Source organism: Camellia sinensis, chromosome 8 (genome assembly GCF_055761805.1).
Source record: "Camellia sinensis isolate YWXY chromosome 8, ASM5576180v1, whole genome shotgun sequence".
Taxonomy (NCBI): Eukaryota; Viridiplantae; Streptophyta; class Magnoliopsida; order Ericales; family Theaceae; genus Camellia; species Camellia sinensis.
In genome coordinates this window covers 187,387,414-187,403,655 of record NC_138968.1, presented here as the reverse complement: position 1 = coordinate 187,403,655, position 16,242 = coordinate 187,387,414, and the positions used below count along the sequence as shown (strand labels likewise).

Sequence of the window (16,242 nt, the reverse complement as noted above, 5' to 3'; positions counted from 1 at the left end):
TATACAGAATAATTATATAGAATAATATATATTAAGAATTAGATTTGTGTAGTCATAAAAGTGATGACAACAACAATGATAATACTATGAAGATAAAAATTGCACTAATTAAATACTTAAAAGTTAATTATAGAATTTCGTCGCAAAATGTTGTTATGGAATTGGATTATGGATGTTGATAACAAAACTTAAGTAGCTAAATATAATTACCAAAATAATTTAATATGCAAAAATACGGGTTCTCACAACCTATCACCCTTAAAATAATTTCATTCTCGAAATTTTGACGCATGCCTTTATCTTCAAACAACTGAGGGTAGTTGGCTCGTATTGCATCCTCTCTTTCCCAGGTAGACTCCCTTACTCATCGGTGATGCCACAACACTCGCACTAAGTGGATGACTTTGCCTCTCAGGTTATTTTCTCGTTGATTCATAATCTTTATAGGTCTTTCCTCAAAGTTTGCATCTTTATTGAGATCAAGATCTCCCAAATTGATAACATAGGAAGGGTGTGGTTCATACTTCCATAACATTGAGATGTGAAAAACATTGTGCACTATTGCGAGCTGTGGTGGTAGTGTTAAACGGTATGTCACTTCTCCTACTTTGCTCAGAATTTCGACTGGTCACACATAATGAGGTGCAAGTTTTTGTTTCTTCTTGAATCATGTAGTACCTTGACGAGGTCGAACTTTGAGAAAGACATGATCCCTTACCTCAAAAGTTAAAGGTCATCTCCTTTGATCCGCATAGCTCTTTTGTCGACTTTGGACTGTGATTAATCGTTGTCTGATCAGTTTTATCTTCTCAGTGGTCTCCTGAACCAAGCCTGGTCCAAACAAGGTTGCTTCTCCTACTTCAGTCCAACAGACTAGTGATCGACAAGGTTGCCCATAAAGTGCTTCATACGATGCTATTTCAATACTGGCCTGGAAACTATTGTTGTAAGCGAACTCAACGAGAGATAAGGGTATGTTTGGTAACCATTTTATTTTCAGTTTACAGTTTATATTTACAAAAATTTAAAAAATTATGATAAAAACTCGTTTGGTAAAAAAATTGATTTATAATTCGGCTTCCAGTTTATAAATCTTACCCAAAAAACGGAAACAGAAAAAACCTATTTTGGCTAATTTAATAAACTGGCACTGTAGCGGAAGTTACTGTAGCGGAGCTACAGTAACTTAATTGTGGGCGTCTTGATCTCGGTTCAAATCTCCGCAGCACCAACGTTAAAATATATCATCTTCCTCCACCTCATTCATTTATTTTGTCCAACGGTAATATCTCATCTTCATCCACCTCATTTATGTTCACGAACTTCACAGATCAGGTTTGTCTCTCTCCCCTCTCTTCTCTCTCTCTTCTCTCTCTGTCTCCCCTCTCTTCTCTGTGTTCACCGAGCTTTGTCTGTCTCCCCTCTCCTCTCTTCTCTCTCTGTCTCCCCTCTCTTCTCTTCGATTTTTGTTTTCTTTTCTAAAACATTATGTTGCAAACATGCAGATCTTTGTAGATCTGTCAACAAATTGATCTTAGGTATGTTTCTTCTCTCTCTCTTGCTATGGTTTGTAGGTTAATAGATCTGTCATGAAATCGATTTGATGGCAGCTTCGATGGCAACAAAATGATCTCAGATTTTTGTAGAGCTACCATGGTGGTTTTTTTTTTTTTTTTTTTTTCTGAAACGACAAATTTATTTTGCAGATTTTTTGCAAAATCTCCGAACCACATCGATCTCACTCTCAGGTCAGTTTCTTTTTCATGGTTGGTTGTAGATCTGTGCTACATTTCGTAGATCTGTACTATAATTTGTTCTGCAATTTTTTTCCCGAACCAGAAATATGTTCTGCAAAAATCTCTTTTTTTTTTTTTGTTGGTTGTAGATCTGTGCTACAAATCTTTTTTTTTTTTTTCTGAACTAGAAATCTATTCTGCTTTGGGAAAACCTAATCTGTAGGACCTTGGAAGGAGCCCTGATTAACCTGTGCCATAGACATGAAATCAGATTGTTGTCAAGACTTGAGCATTAGAACTGAAAATATATTTCTAGAGTTCTCAAAATTAAAAACCCCATTTTCCTTATATAATATGTGGATATGGATTATTGGCAAATATGGATTTTGCTTTGCTTTGTCACAAAGTGGTTTGTTCTGTGGGCAAGAAATTCAAATTTATGAAACCATTGGTAATTTATACCAAATCAATGTCCTTGATGCTTTGCCCTAGGAGAAAGAAGACCATTATGGTGACTACGACGATGAAGATGACAACTCAATGAAGTATAAAATTGGTGATCCTGGGGGAATTATTGATGATAAAATGGACTCCGGTCTCTTTGAATAGAGTTCCAAGCCATAAGAACACAAACAAGTAAACTATGGTGAAAACAGGGAATGAAGTTGAAGCAGAGAAGGATGTAATATGAAATTTTATAAAAGGAGTTACCACTACTGCCAGCTTCAAGGTCCAAGAAGTGGCATGTATCAGTTGACAGTAGCATCAATGATCGATCTTGGTTCTTCCTCTTCTTTAACTGCAGCGTATGTCATTACACAAAGATCCATTCAATACAGGTTGCCCAATTCCCTGGACGTACGTGTACCCATGCACACATGCACTGATACAATCTAGTATCTAAGTTCAGATCTTAATTTTTTTTTTTTTTGAAATGAGAGTTTAGATCTTGAGCTTTGCATCATCCCTATGATGAGCTTTGAAATCATGAGCTTTGAAATGAGAGTTTAGATCTTGAGCTTTGAAATGAGACTACGCTAGGTTAAGCCAACCTACAACATCATCCCTATCGCCTATCCTAGACTTTGTTTATGTTGTTGTAATCAGGATTAGGCCTTTCAAAACTTTATGCTTCTTAACAATCATATGCCCACATGTATGATATCCGAAATTCATATGTGATTCAAGATCACATCCAGATTAATTTAATTATAATTAAAATCAAAGTTAATAAGGTTGCCTCTACATTCTCACAGCTGTCTGTAAAGTGTCTCAAAAGGAAAGCCATAAGGATTCCCATAGTACATATTTCGGTTATTTAAATCTAAAGAGAATAATAATATACATTAGAACACATATACAAAGCCAAACCCCAATAGAAGAAAATGAAAGGAACCAATAAGAAAACTGATGCTCGAAAAAGTCACTTCTTTTTCCCGGAAAAGGATATACATCAACTATGCAGCAAGCAACCTAGTGACTTCTAATAACCCTGCATTTTTGTGAAATTATGAATAATTAAGAATTATATTAACAATATTTAGTTCAATTGATGGAGAGTAAAATGTAGAATTGTCAGAATGCTGTAACACTCTTTGGTATTTGAGTTAGCCAAAGTAACATTTGATATTAAGAATGCTGTAGCAATTAGTTGGCATGTGCCTTCTGAATCACTTTTTTCTTTGGGTTGAAGGTTGCAAATCAATCCTAAATATAATGGAGATAATTAGTCTTGGTTTCAAAGCAGAAACTAGTGCATTTATTAGCTTGTTTGCAAACTTCAAAAAGCCTTGTAGGAATCCATTTTCTCCATCTGCCCTATGTTGAATCATATTCTCTATAGTTCCAGTCTTACTACGTTTTATTTATTTATTTATTTATTTATTATTTTTTTATACTGTTCTATTCACATTTTGTTTATCTTTTGTGGATGTAGTAATATTTCTATTGTTTTCTGTTTAATTCTCTCCAGAGACCTGCAGAAATAGGCTACATATGCATGCAAATTTGGTAAATGCTTGCATATATCTTGTTTTGACATTGGCATTTGTTAATATTTTTCGTATGTCTATTCTTCTTCTTCTTTTTTTTTTTTTTTTTTGTTGGCCGGGTCGTGATATTCCAATTGTCCATCGTGGCTTTAAAGGTAATAGCCATTGGAAGAATGTTTTCCTCTCATATGTTATATTGTGATACATGCATGAAAATAACCTTTTATGCATGATGAAAATAAATGTGGTGTCAAAAGAATGCTTATGGGATTGCATGAGCTTGCATCTCTCTGTTTCATATATTTTTTTTCCATATTTCTTGTTTTCAACATTATGTTAACAACTAATTGAACAGGTTGGCAAAACTGGACGTATGTAGCCAACACGTAGTAGTTGAATGAGGCTTTGTTGAGTTGAGTGGACTCCATTGAGTTCATAAATTAACTTTTTCTCCAAATGGGATGCTCAAAACTTTTCTTCCTTGGGACCAACTACGTTAAAACTAAAAATGGATGTTTGGATTTTTACTTACCTTCCTCAAACTGGACACTTTCTTGAACTTTTTACCAACAAAGTTGTCAGAAATTTTTGTGATTGAAGAAAACAGATCCATAATTCATTTCTCAGTAAATATACCAACCCACAGGATATTTAAACTGCTATTTATTCTTCAATGTCTCTTCATTTTATTTGACTTATATTTTTTTGAAATTTGTTTAAACTGCTGTTTATTCTTCAATGTGTCTTCATTTTATTTGACTCATATTTTTTTGAAATTTGTTTATCTATGAATAAATATAAATATTTAGGTAATGGCATCAACAATACATTATGATCTCCCCATTGATGATGATGATGTTGTTGAAGTTGGTAGAGAAAACAGTAGTCCATGGCCTCAGGCAAATGAGGCTCTTTTCGTTACCCTTATGGATGAGGAGGTGAAAACCAAGAAGAGTAAAATAACTGGAACATTCACGAAACAAGCTTGGAATAGGTTGAGAGATCAAATGAACGCGAAAACCCAATACAAGTATAACACAGACCAGCTTCGGAACAAATACAATCATCTGCGTATTATGTTCAACAAATTTACATCATTACTGAAGCATACTGGTGTTGGTTGGGATAGCCAGCGACTTACTATCACTGCACCGGATGACGTTTGGGAAGCCCTTTACAAGGTTTAATTAACTTTTTGCATTTTCTTTACTACATGTAATTAGAGAATTCTTCATGTTAACTTCAAATTCATTGATTTGTAGGTTAATACCCATGCAAAGAGGTTTAGGAAGAAAGGGATGGTTTACTACCATGAGTTGTCTCGTATCTTAGGAGACACATCCGCAACTGGTAAACTAGCTTTTCCTTCCACCAAATCATCTTCTGAAAGTAGTGCCAGTTCTGATCCTGAATTTAAGGTAAAGAATGAGGAGTTAGATGCATTGCAAATTGATAGTGATAATGAAAATGGAGATGGCCAAGGCAAGGGCAAGGGCAAGGGCAAGGGCAAAGGCAAGAGCAAAATGGGAGGTAAAAAGAGTAAGAAGAGGAGCTCTTTTCAAGCTAATATTTCTGAAGCACTCAAAGAAATGAGTGAAAATAGCAAGAGGAAGGTGGACCTAATGGAAAAGCGTTTCACAAGTGCTTCAGTTACTAATGTTGGCGATGACAGTGGTTCAATTGAAGGTGGCTCTACTCCATCACGTTCATTACTGAAAGAGTGCATGGCACTATTGCATGGTATGGAGGAAATTCCTGCTGCTGCTTACACCAAAGCTGTGAACAAGCTTGCATCGGATCCCATAATGAGGGAGGTATTTGTTGATATGCCTGCTAGTAGGATGAGGGATTGGGTCCTTAATCTTTGAGAGAATGCAGATTTAGTGTGGTATGTGTTTGTGTTGTTTAATTTATTTGGTAGTTTATTATGGAAACAGACTTATTATGGAAGTTTATATTTGGTACTGTAATTGTTGAATTGTTGGATAATCTTTTGTGCTGTAACAGACTTACTGTATTCTGTGAACAAGCTTGTATTGTTGGATAACTGATGTATTGTAGTTTTTATTTTATTTTTTTCAGAATAATTTATTATGGAAACAGAGTTAGGTGTATTCTATTGGTGTTTTTAATATTGTACTGCAAAGAGATGGGTAGATGAGTAGATATCAAATTGAGTAAATGGTATGCAGGCTTTCCATTATTGCTACAATATTGTACTAGTATGCAGGCTATTTTTATTATGGTAGTTTATGGTTGGTTAAAGTATTGAATGCTCTTTCTCCTATATAATGTTTGTTAGTAGTATGCTCTTTTTACTGCATTGTCAACATTACATAGGAAGCATTGTCAACATTGTATCACTGCATTCTCAACACTGCATTGCAAGGTATGTATGATCTTCTTCTATATAAAATTCTTATGTCATTGTATTGTCAACATTGTTTTTTCCATTACCTGTTCGATGAAATGTGTCAATGTGTCTAGATTATTCACTAAATTTTGAAGTCATATGAAACATCACTAGATGTGGGTTTCTGGCATGAATTATTTTGAAGTCATATGAAACATCTGGTCCAATTTCGAAGTCATATGAAACATCACTAGATGTGGATTATTAACATCATTCACATGTTTTTATAAAAAGTTTTTTTTGCTAATGATAGTTGATTAATGAGTAGTCTTTAATAACCTCAATATATGTTAAAAAAGCATGTATTAAGATATATAGAACTATATTTAAAATGCATTTAAAATTTAATTATTTGACATTATTTCACTTTCAAGATGGTTCGCAGGATTATCGTGCTAGCAACATCCTTTTATTTTTATGAACATTATGTCATTGTAAGTATAATTACAGGGTACTTCAGTTATGTTTTATTTTCTGATTTTTGTTTTTATTTTTTGATGAACATACAAAAAATATAAATAAAAAAAAAAACTATTTTTTTTTAACATTGTGTTTAAATTACGAATTTGAATAGAAATTTTAAAAAGGAAAGGAACAGAGGAATTGGAAAAAAAAAGAAAAGAAAAAAAGTTTGGCTTGTCATTTCATTTACATTATTCTCATATTTCCCTTCTTCTTTTTTAAATATTTATCTAAATCCATGAGGGTCTTTGATAGAGTACCCAGTAGTTTTGTGAACATGATAAATGTTGCCTTCACAGCCAAACAAAGAATACTATAAATAACAGCGTAGTATTAGATGGCTCACCCAATTAACATAGAGATGAGATACCCACTTCATAGATTGAAAAACAATTTGCAAAAACGATGACTATATGGAGTATGTGTGCATGGGGATGACTAAATTTAATGTTTCTCTTTATTTCGGTCTACAGCATAAATAAAGAAAATGTGGTACAGTCATACAATAAAGAAAGAGACTAGAAACTTTGGCTTTAAAAGTCTCCACTATTTGTTTTGTTATGATTTAAAATAATCTTACCATACGCATGATCGCCAATTCTATGAGACATTTTTTAAAAGGTGTATATCATATGTTTGATTATAATGTAAATTGATCTTGATTTATTTTTTTATCACTAATACTTGTTGTAATAATAAATTGGAGCCAACATTTGAATTGGACATCACTAGATGTGGGCTATTTTAATTATTTTAAAGTGATATGAAATTAAAATATATGGAGCCAACATTTGAATTGGACCAAACAAAATGGTTACCAAACCGAAAAAAATTCAATGAAAGAAAAAATTATTGTGTGACCATTATGTCATGTATTTTCATTATCACTAATACTTTTGTTTTTAAGGGGTCAGCACTATATCACAGTGATATATATGGAGCCGATGCATGCTCTTGATTTGAGTTTTGACTCAGACAGTGACGATGAAAATATACAATTTCTGGTGTGTGTAGCACTACATGAGTATTGTAATACTTACCTTCAACCTAGACCATGCCGAACGTCCATATTACAAGGACATGACTACGTATTAGAAATATTGAATGGCCATGAAAGAAGGTCCAAGGAAAATTTCAGAATGGAACCAGATGTATTTATTAATTTGTGCGAGGCACTTAAGGTAAATGGTAAACTGGAACACTCACGTTATCTGACTGTCCAAGAACAAGTTTGTATATTTTTGCTAACAATTGGTCACAACGAACGAAATCGTGTTGTCCAAGAGCGATTCCAACATTCTGGCCAAACCATCTCCAAATACTTCAACCGAGTCTTGAAGGCAGTGTGTAGGCTTGGTAAACAAGTTATAAGGCCTCCAGATTTTGATGAGGTGCCTGCAGAAATTCGACATAATCCACGCTTCTATCCTTTTTTTAAGGTAATCACTAACAGAATATTTGAAATATAAATTTTAGTAAAATATCCTGCATTATTAAAGTCATTTGTCAAATAGGATTGTGTTGGAACAATTGATGGTACCCACATATCTGCAAGGGTGCCAGCATCAGAGCAAATACCATATCGGGGTAAGCATACAGTTACAACACAAAATGTAATGTGTGTTTGCTCATTTGATATGCGATTTACGTATGTATTGGCCGGTTGGGAGGGCACTGCAAATGATTCAAGAGTGTTCATTGAAACCGTACATGATCCAACAAATTTATTTCCAATGCCACCAACAGGTACGTATTATATGGCATTTTGTTAATTTATAATGAATATTCTTTTGTCAACCCATAATAATAGATACATACATGTTGAACAGATAAATACTATGTTGTCGACTCGGGTTATACAAATATGCCTGGCTTTTTATCGCCATACCGTGGTGAGAGGTACCATCTAAATGAGTTTCGTAATCAACGTCGACAACCAAGAAACAAGAAGCAAATGTTCAATTACCGACACTCCTCACTGCGCAATGTGATTGAGAGATGCTTCGGTGTCTTGAAGGCTCGTTTTCCAATTTTGAGAGACATGCCTCCGTATTCAACTAAGACGCAGAGATACATCCCCATTGCATGCTGTACAATACACAACTGGATAAGGACACATTCTCAAAATGACACATTGTTCGCTGAATGGGCCAATCCAGATCGTATCGTTGAAGATAATGGGCCTAGTGGAGGTGATAGTAGCAGCTCGACACATGCAGGAAGTAGTTCTCAGCAACCAATTGACTTAGACATTAGTCAACCTCAATTACGTCACATGTCTGATGTAAGGAATCAAATTGCTGGTCAAATTTGGGAATCTCTCGGAAACAATTGAAATATTATTTATGCGTATAATAGATTGTGGAAGATGTTTTTTTTATGGTTTGTGGAAGAATTGAGATGTTATTATTATGGTTTGTAAGTTGTTATGAACATTATGGTTTATTATGGTTATTAAATTTATCTATGGTTGGTATTGTATCAATATGATTATTATGGATAATGTGTATGATCCTATTGTCAAAAAAAAATTTAAAAAAAAAAATTTAAAAATTAAAAAAATTAAAAAAAAATTAAATAAAAAAAAAATTAGGCCTTAACAAACATGTTTTTTAGTTTATGTTCTCAAAAATTTTCAAACATTTTGTCCAAACCAAACGAGTTTATTATTTATGTTTTTCAAAAAATAAACAAAAACCAGTTTATAAAATTTTTGTAAATATAAACTGAAAACGTAAACGTTACCAAACGCTACCTAAGTGTTTCTCCTAACTTCTATTAAAATCCATACGCAAGCTTGAAGCATATCCTCCAAGGTTTGTATTGTTCTTTCAGACTGCTCATCGGTTTGTGGGTGCAATGCCATGCTAAAGCATAGGTTTGTTCCCATTGCCTTCTGCAAGCTCTGCCAAAATTGAGAAGTGAATCGAGGATCACGATCAAACACGATGCTAATTGGTACTCTGTGTAATCTGATCACTTCTTTGATGAACAATCTACTAAGTGAATCTAACGTATTTGATGACCCGACAGGTAAGAATCGGGCTATCTTAGTTAGTCAATCTACCACTACCCATACGCCGTTATGTCCTTGTAGTGATTGAGGCAACCTATCACGAAATCCATGGTTATGTGTTCCCATTTCCACTTTGGGATTGGTAAGGGTAGATGTGTCCCTGCCGGTCTTTGGTGTTCAGCTTTTACTTGTTGACATGTCAAGCACTGTGACACAAACTTTGCTACACCCCTTTTCATTCCGCCCTACCAATATTGGCGTTTTAGGTCTTGGTACATCTTAGTACCTCCTGGATGTACTGCGAATACTGAATGGTGGAATTCCTTAAGTACCTTTTCTCTTAGTGAGTCGTTGCTTGGCACAAACATTCGACCTTGATATTTCAAACTTCCATATGTGTGAATTTCCCAACCAGGCATGGTTTCACTAGACTCCATTCGTGCCTTGATGAATGCTGCCTCCTCATCATACTTTTATGATTCTAATATCTCACTCAAAATTTTAGGCATAACAATCTAAGTACCAAGGTAAGCCTTTTCATCTTGAACCTCCATTTGTACTCCAAATTCATTGAGCGTTCCAACCATACTCCATTCCCTAAGTGCTAAACTAGCAACAATCCCTCTATTCTTGCAACTTAGCGCTTCTGCCACCACGTTAGCCTTGCCGGGATGATAGGAAAGGGTAAATTGGTAATCCTCGAGATACTCCATCCAGCGTTTCTAATGCATGTTCAGGTCCTTTTGGGTGAATAGATACTTCAAACTTTTGTGATCGGTGAATATCTCAAACTTTTCACCATACAGGTAGTGTCTCCAAATTTTGAGTGCGTGAACTATGGTTGCTAACTCCAAGTCATGAGTGGGATAATTCTTCTCATGGTTCTTTAATTGCCTTGATCCATATGCCACCACCTTGTCATTTTGCATCAATACGCACCGCAGACCTTCTTTGGAAGCATCACAATACACACTGTACCTAACGTCACGTTCTGGTGCTATGAGAATAAGGGCACTCGCCAATCTTTTCTTGAGTTCTTGGAATGAATTTTCACAAGACTCGTTCCATTCAAATTTAACCCCCTTTTGAGTCAAATGTGTCATTGGTTTGGCCAATTTTTAGAAGTCTTGAATGAATCTTTGATAATAACCGGCCAATCCTAAGAAACTACGAATTTCAAATGTGTTCTTAGGTTGCTTCCATTCTATCACTACTTCTACTTTAGTTGGGTCCACTGATATCCTCTTTCCAGACACCACGTGACCCAAAAACTTTACTTCCTCCATCCAGAACTCACATTTACTAGTCTTAGCATATAGTTGGTTCTCTCTCAAGGTTTGATGTACTATTCTCAAGTGTTGTTCATGGTCTCTTTCGGACTTGGAATGCACCAAACTGTCATTAGTGAAAACTACCAAAAATTGATCTAAGTAAGGCGTGAATATTTTGTTCATTAAGCTCATGAACACACCTGGTGCATTGGTTAGATTGAACGGCATTACTACGAACTCGTAGTGGTCGTAATGGGTTCGAAATGCAGTCTTAAGGATATCTTCTTCCCGAATACGCAACTGGTGATACCCAGACCTGAGGTCTATCTTTGAGAAATACTTTGCCCCTCTAAGTTGATCAAAGAGGTCATCAATCCTAGGTAGGGGATACCGAGTCTTAATGATGACCCTATTGAGTTGTCGGTAATCAATGTACAACCTAAGTGTCCCATCTTTCTTTTTAGCAAATAAGGCTGGTGCTCCCCATGGGGACATGCTTAGCTTTATAAATTCCTCGTGAGCAAAACCGGTTCTGTCAAATTCCTTTATAAATTCCTTGGCTGACTTGAAAAAGTACTTGACAACAACTCCAGTTCTGTCAAATCCAATACCCGGAGAAGAATTGTTCCTATACTTGGCAGTTTCAGAACACACAATAAACGTGGTAGTAATCCGAGAAAATGAGGGAGAACAAAAGATGGTATACTATGCGAGTAAAACCCTAGCAAGTGCAAAAACCAAGTACCTGCCTCTAGAGAAACTGACATTAGCCCTGGTGATGGCTTCCAAAAAGTTAAATAACTACTTCCAAGCTCATAAGATTGTGGTACTGACTGAGGATCTCCTGAAGTCCCTGTTGCAGCATCGAGATTTGACAGGCACAATAACCAGATGGGCAGTGGTGCTAGGCCAATATGACTTGGAATTCAAGCCTAGAACAACAATTAAGGGCCAGGTTCTGGCCGACTGTCACGACCTAAATCCACTCCTATAGGTTTAGCGTCGTAACCGGGTAGTAACCCTTGGATTACTGAAGGCCTCTTAACAGAACAACATATAATTAGGGGCTACGAAAGCAATAAACAGAAATATACATAGTCCATTGAGTTGTGAACACATACATGAGACAGATATTCTTAAACTTTTATAAAGATACGTGTGACGTCAAAAGATACAGGTGATACACGTCACTCCAAGTACTGTACATATAAGCAGAAATTTGTCCAAAGTTAAAACAAAAGAACCAAAGTCTTAAATACAAAAAACATAGCCACATGATTGACATGATCTGGAACCTCCTCGGGAGGCACAAAGGGTGGCTGACGAACATAAAACTTTTCAGGCATCAACTTAAGCCTGGTCGCATGCCCGGTCACCTACATATAAAATATAAATAGTGAGCAGGAGCCCAGTGAGTAATAACAAGGTAATGGGTTTTAATGAGTGATGTTTGTCAGAAAGTTAAAAATCAGAGTCTTATGTTGTGACAACCCTCACCACTGATTACTGAACATGATAAGTAACTGATTAGACTGAAATTCTGAACTGATTGCCTGAGTGTATTGGTTTAAGTGCATCTCTATCTGTTTGCTATAAATTGATCTGTTCATGTTTTAAGTTTCGAACTGTAAATTGAAAGCCTTATCGGCGGCCGAATCCGAAATTGATTAGTGATAAGTGTTAATTAGAATTTATGTGATTTTATGGTAGATTTAATTTGAAATTGATTTGGAATGATTAAATTAGATTAAATAATGTTAGATTACATTAGTTGGCTTATTTACCAAATTGCCATTTAGTGGACAATCCTAGACCATTCTTTTCCTACTTCCCTCATGTTTGATATGCTATTCATTTCCTCTAGAGGCCAAAAACGTGAGAGAGAGCTAGAGAGTTGGTAGTAAGCTTGAGTTCATCAAAATTTGCTTGAGACTTAGAAGATTTGAAGAATTCATTGCATATTTGAGCTTCTACCTTTGAAATTGAAGACCTAAGGTAGGAGAATCACTTTCTTGAACTTGAATTCTAGTGGTATCTTGCATGGTCCATGAGCCATTAGTGATCTAAGTCTAGAATTGGTTTTAAATTGTTGAAGTGAAGCTTGAATCATGCATGCATGTACACATTGTTGAGTTTTGAGGTTGATTTCATGAAAATCCTCACATGCATGTCTATATTCTAGCTATGGTCCATGAATTCATCATGTTTTGAGTGAATTGACTCATTTGATCAAGTATTTGAAGCTTTGATTTCAATTGAACACTTGCATGTTGCATATACATTATGTTCATGAAGTATTGTTGAAATTGTGTTTTATTTGAACTATCTTTGGGCTTTGATTTTGCAAATTGATCTTTGAAACATGTCATATTATGAATTTTAAAGTGTTTTCCAGAAAATGGGCCCAAAAGGATCGAATTTGAAGCTTTAAAGTTTGAGTTTTGTGCTTGGAGACAAATCTGGAAATTCTAGATTTTGGATCCACGCTCGAGCGGGGAACTCCACGCTCGAGCGTACACTCTAAGTTCATACAGTCCGTTCGAGCGAGTAAAGTAACGCTCGAGCGTGAAATGCGTGTATCCAGTACTTTTCACATGTTTACAGTCCGCTCGAGCCAGGGAATGCACGCTCGAGCGAGGACTTGTGTCTCACGCTCGAGCGGAGGTCGAGCGCCCATCGAGCGTGAATTGCATGTATGCAGTACTTTTCATGAGTTTACAGTCCGCTCGAGCGAAGAAAGTCACGCTCGAGCAGAGCTCCTTTGTCTGCATGTCCGCTCGAGCGTAGAAAGCCACGTTCGAGCGAGACCCCTGTTTTCTGAAAATTTTGAAAAGTGTTTTAAAGTGCATCTTTGCATCCTCATTCCATCCTAGGCATTCCTAGGCCATGTTTAAGGAATCTTATAAGGATATTGATGTAGAACCACACCGAGTCAAGATAGGGACTAAGTCTTTGATTCCTAAGTGTGTAACTTAGTGTGTGTTCATTCTGTAATTGCGTAGGGTTGGCATCCGAGGACGCTCACTAGCCTATCTGTAGCCCAGTACTCTGTGAGTAACAATGTTGTAAAGATATGTTCAATCATGAATATTTTCTGAATGATCAACAGTACTGCTTTTTGAAATGATATCTTTACTGAATGAATGTTTGTCCTATTTGTGAACTGTATTCGTAGCATCCATAGCAATTTACTGTTACTATACTGTTACTGCTATTGTCACAAAGATCTCTATCGGTTCCCATGTTGGAACCACTATTGTTTACTGTTATGATGGCCATCAACTGACTGTTCGGTCCATTAAGACCTACTGTACTGTTTGCTATTGGATGTACCACATATAACTGTTATGGTTTCTAAATGACTGATATGACTGCCTATTGACTGAAAGGACATTCATTCTTAACCTTTTTACATAACTGTTATTCACTGGGTTTTAGCTCACTATTTATATATATATATATGTAGGTGTCCAGGCACCGGACCTATGCTAGGAGCGTCAGGCTAAGCTCCCGTTTTGTGAAAGCCAACCATTGTGCCTCACTTCGAGGTTCCGAGTGCGTCAAGCCAAGGCTATTTTGGGGTGTTTTAGATTTCCCCTTTTGCCTCTGTTCTGTAATAAATGTTAAGACTGGCACTATACTGTTATGGTGGGGATTTGGTCCCTAACCTGAATGTCTGTATATGTTGTATGCATATATGTTTTGCTTATGAATGTGAATATGTTCAGAAAAGTCTTTTTGCATACAGACTATCACAGCTCATTGGACATCTTTTATTACTGTTTTGGCTTCCGCCAGCCCCTGTATTCTGTATTACTGTCTTTACTGTTAAGCAAGCCTTTGGTAATCATAGATTACTGGCCGATTACGGTGCTAAACCCATAGGGACGGGTTTGGGTCGTGACAGAATGGTATTAGAGCGATATTAAACCACAAGTTATACCGTACACACGTGTCCAAATGAGCTATAGGATGTCCTAGAAAAGCGATTAGGGCATTGCATGAGCATTGAAAAAGTGTGTGTGGCCATGACATGAATATATGTGTTAATGTGCTAATGTGTTTAAGTAAGCAATTCCTATGTTCATTATTATGATATTGCATATAGTGAAATGGACAATGCAAGGAATGCCGATGAAACAGAATCATCTGATGCCAGAATGGCAAGACTAGAAAGAACAGTTGAACTGTTGACTGAGGCCTTGAGGCTACAACAGAACCAACAGCCCCCCACCTCCTCCAGTTCAACCGGAGCAGAATGTTAATGATGATATAATTGCTCTAACACAGAAGTTCAGCAAAATGAAACCACCATCCTTTCAGGGAGGCCTTGAACCGCTAAAGGCCGAAGCATGGGTTCTAGAGACTGAGAAACTATTTGAAGTGTTTCCGTGTTCGAAGGCACACAAGGTGTTACTGGCTACCTTCACCTTACAAGAAGAAGCTAGGCGGTGGTGGATACTTGTCCGTGATACAAATACTATCACGACTTGGGCTCGGTTTAAAGAGTCCTTCTTCGAGAAGTACTTCCCTCAATGTGTCAGGGATCGCAAAGTGACTAAATTCGAACAGTTAAAGCAGGGTACTATGTCAGTGGCAGAGTATGAATCAAAGTTTACTGAACTCGCCAGATATGCACCACACATGGTGGACACCGATTACAAAAAGGCCAGGAAGTTTGAAGGCGGCCTTAATGTTGAAATACTTGACAGAATTAATGTTTTGAAACTACTGAAATATGTAGATGTTCTTGACCGAGCAATAATAGCCGAGTCGAATATCGAGGCATTAAAATAGACTGAAACACCGAGAACTGAATGGTGCGGTAAGAGACGGGGCTTTAAGTTCAAGAAAGGCCGAAATAATTCATTGAACAAAAAGCAAAACACAGGGTCAACAACTAGTTTCAGTCAGGGAAACAATTCCATACCGCCCTGTTTAGAATGTGGTAAGAAGCATAAAGGGGTTTATTATAAAATTTCTGGTGCTTGTTACAGGTGTGGCAAGGTAGGCCACATGGTCAAAGATTGCCCTTCTGCTCCTCAAGGCAATAGTAAAGCTGTAGCCAGCGCCGCAGCATCAACTGTTGCACCAAAACCCAATCCTAAAGCCACTGGAAAAGAGCCTATGTGGCAAGGCCGAGTGTTCACCCTTGTACCGGGAGATGTATAGAATACCGAGACCATTGTGTCAGGTATACTCTCAATCTGTACTCAAAATGCTTATGTTCTGATTGATTCGGAGTCTACACATTCATATGTCTCGCATGCTTTTTCACGGAAATTGAATAGAACATTGGAACCCATAAATTATTTGTTAGCTGTATCTTCACCTGTTGGGGGATCCATGACTT

At 36.6% G+C, this 16,242-nt stretch overlaps 1 protein-coding gene and 1 long non-coding RNA gene across 2 annotated transcripts; both read left to right on the top strand.

Annotated features, from left to right (window-relative positions):
- Positions 1 to 1,261: 1,261 nt before the first annotated feature.
- On the top strand, positions 1,262 to 5,595 carry LOC145798349 (uncharacterized). Its single transcript, XM_082885873.1, has 5 exons — positions 1,262 to 1,335; positions 1,506 to 1,538; positions 1,707 to 1,748; positions 4,537 to 4,908; positions 4,990 to 5,595. Exons 4-5 carry the CDS (start codon positions 4,540 to 4,542, stop codon positions 5,593 to 5,595), a joined length of 975 nt encoding a protein of 324 aa, XP_082741999.1. The 5' UTR covers positions 1,262 to 1,335; positions 1,506 to 1,538; positions 1,707 to 1,748; positions 4,537 to 4,539.
- A 2,243-nt stretch (positions 5,596 to 7,838) lies between these two features.
- Positions 7,839 to 9,087, top strand: LOC114294454 (uncharacterized). Its single transcript, XR_014339074.1, has 2 exons — positions 7,839 to 8,348; positions 8,432 to 9,087. It is a non-coding gene; the product is annotated as an uncharacterized LOC114294454 (long non-coding RNA).
- Positions 9,088 to 16,242: the final 7,155 nt, after the last annotated feature.

Bases quoted from the DNA above. Each gene is read 5' to 3' on its own strand.
- LOC145798349 (XM_082885873.1), top strand. From the start codon at position 4,540: ATGGCATCAACAATACATTATGATCTCCCCATTGATGATGATGATGTT. The intron at 4,909-4,989 runs GTTTAATTAACT...ATTGATTTGTAG, and splicing joins TTTGGGAAGCCCTTTACAAG to GTTAATACCCATGCAAAGAG.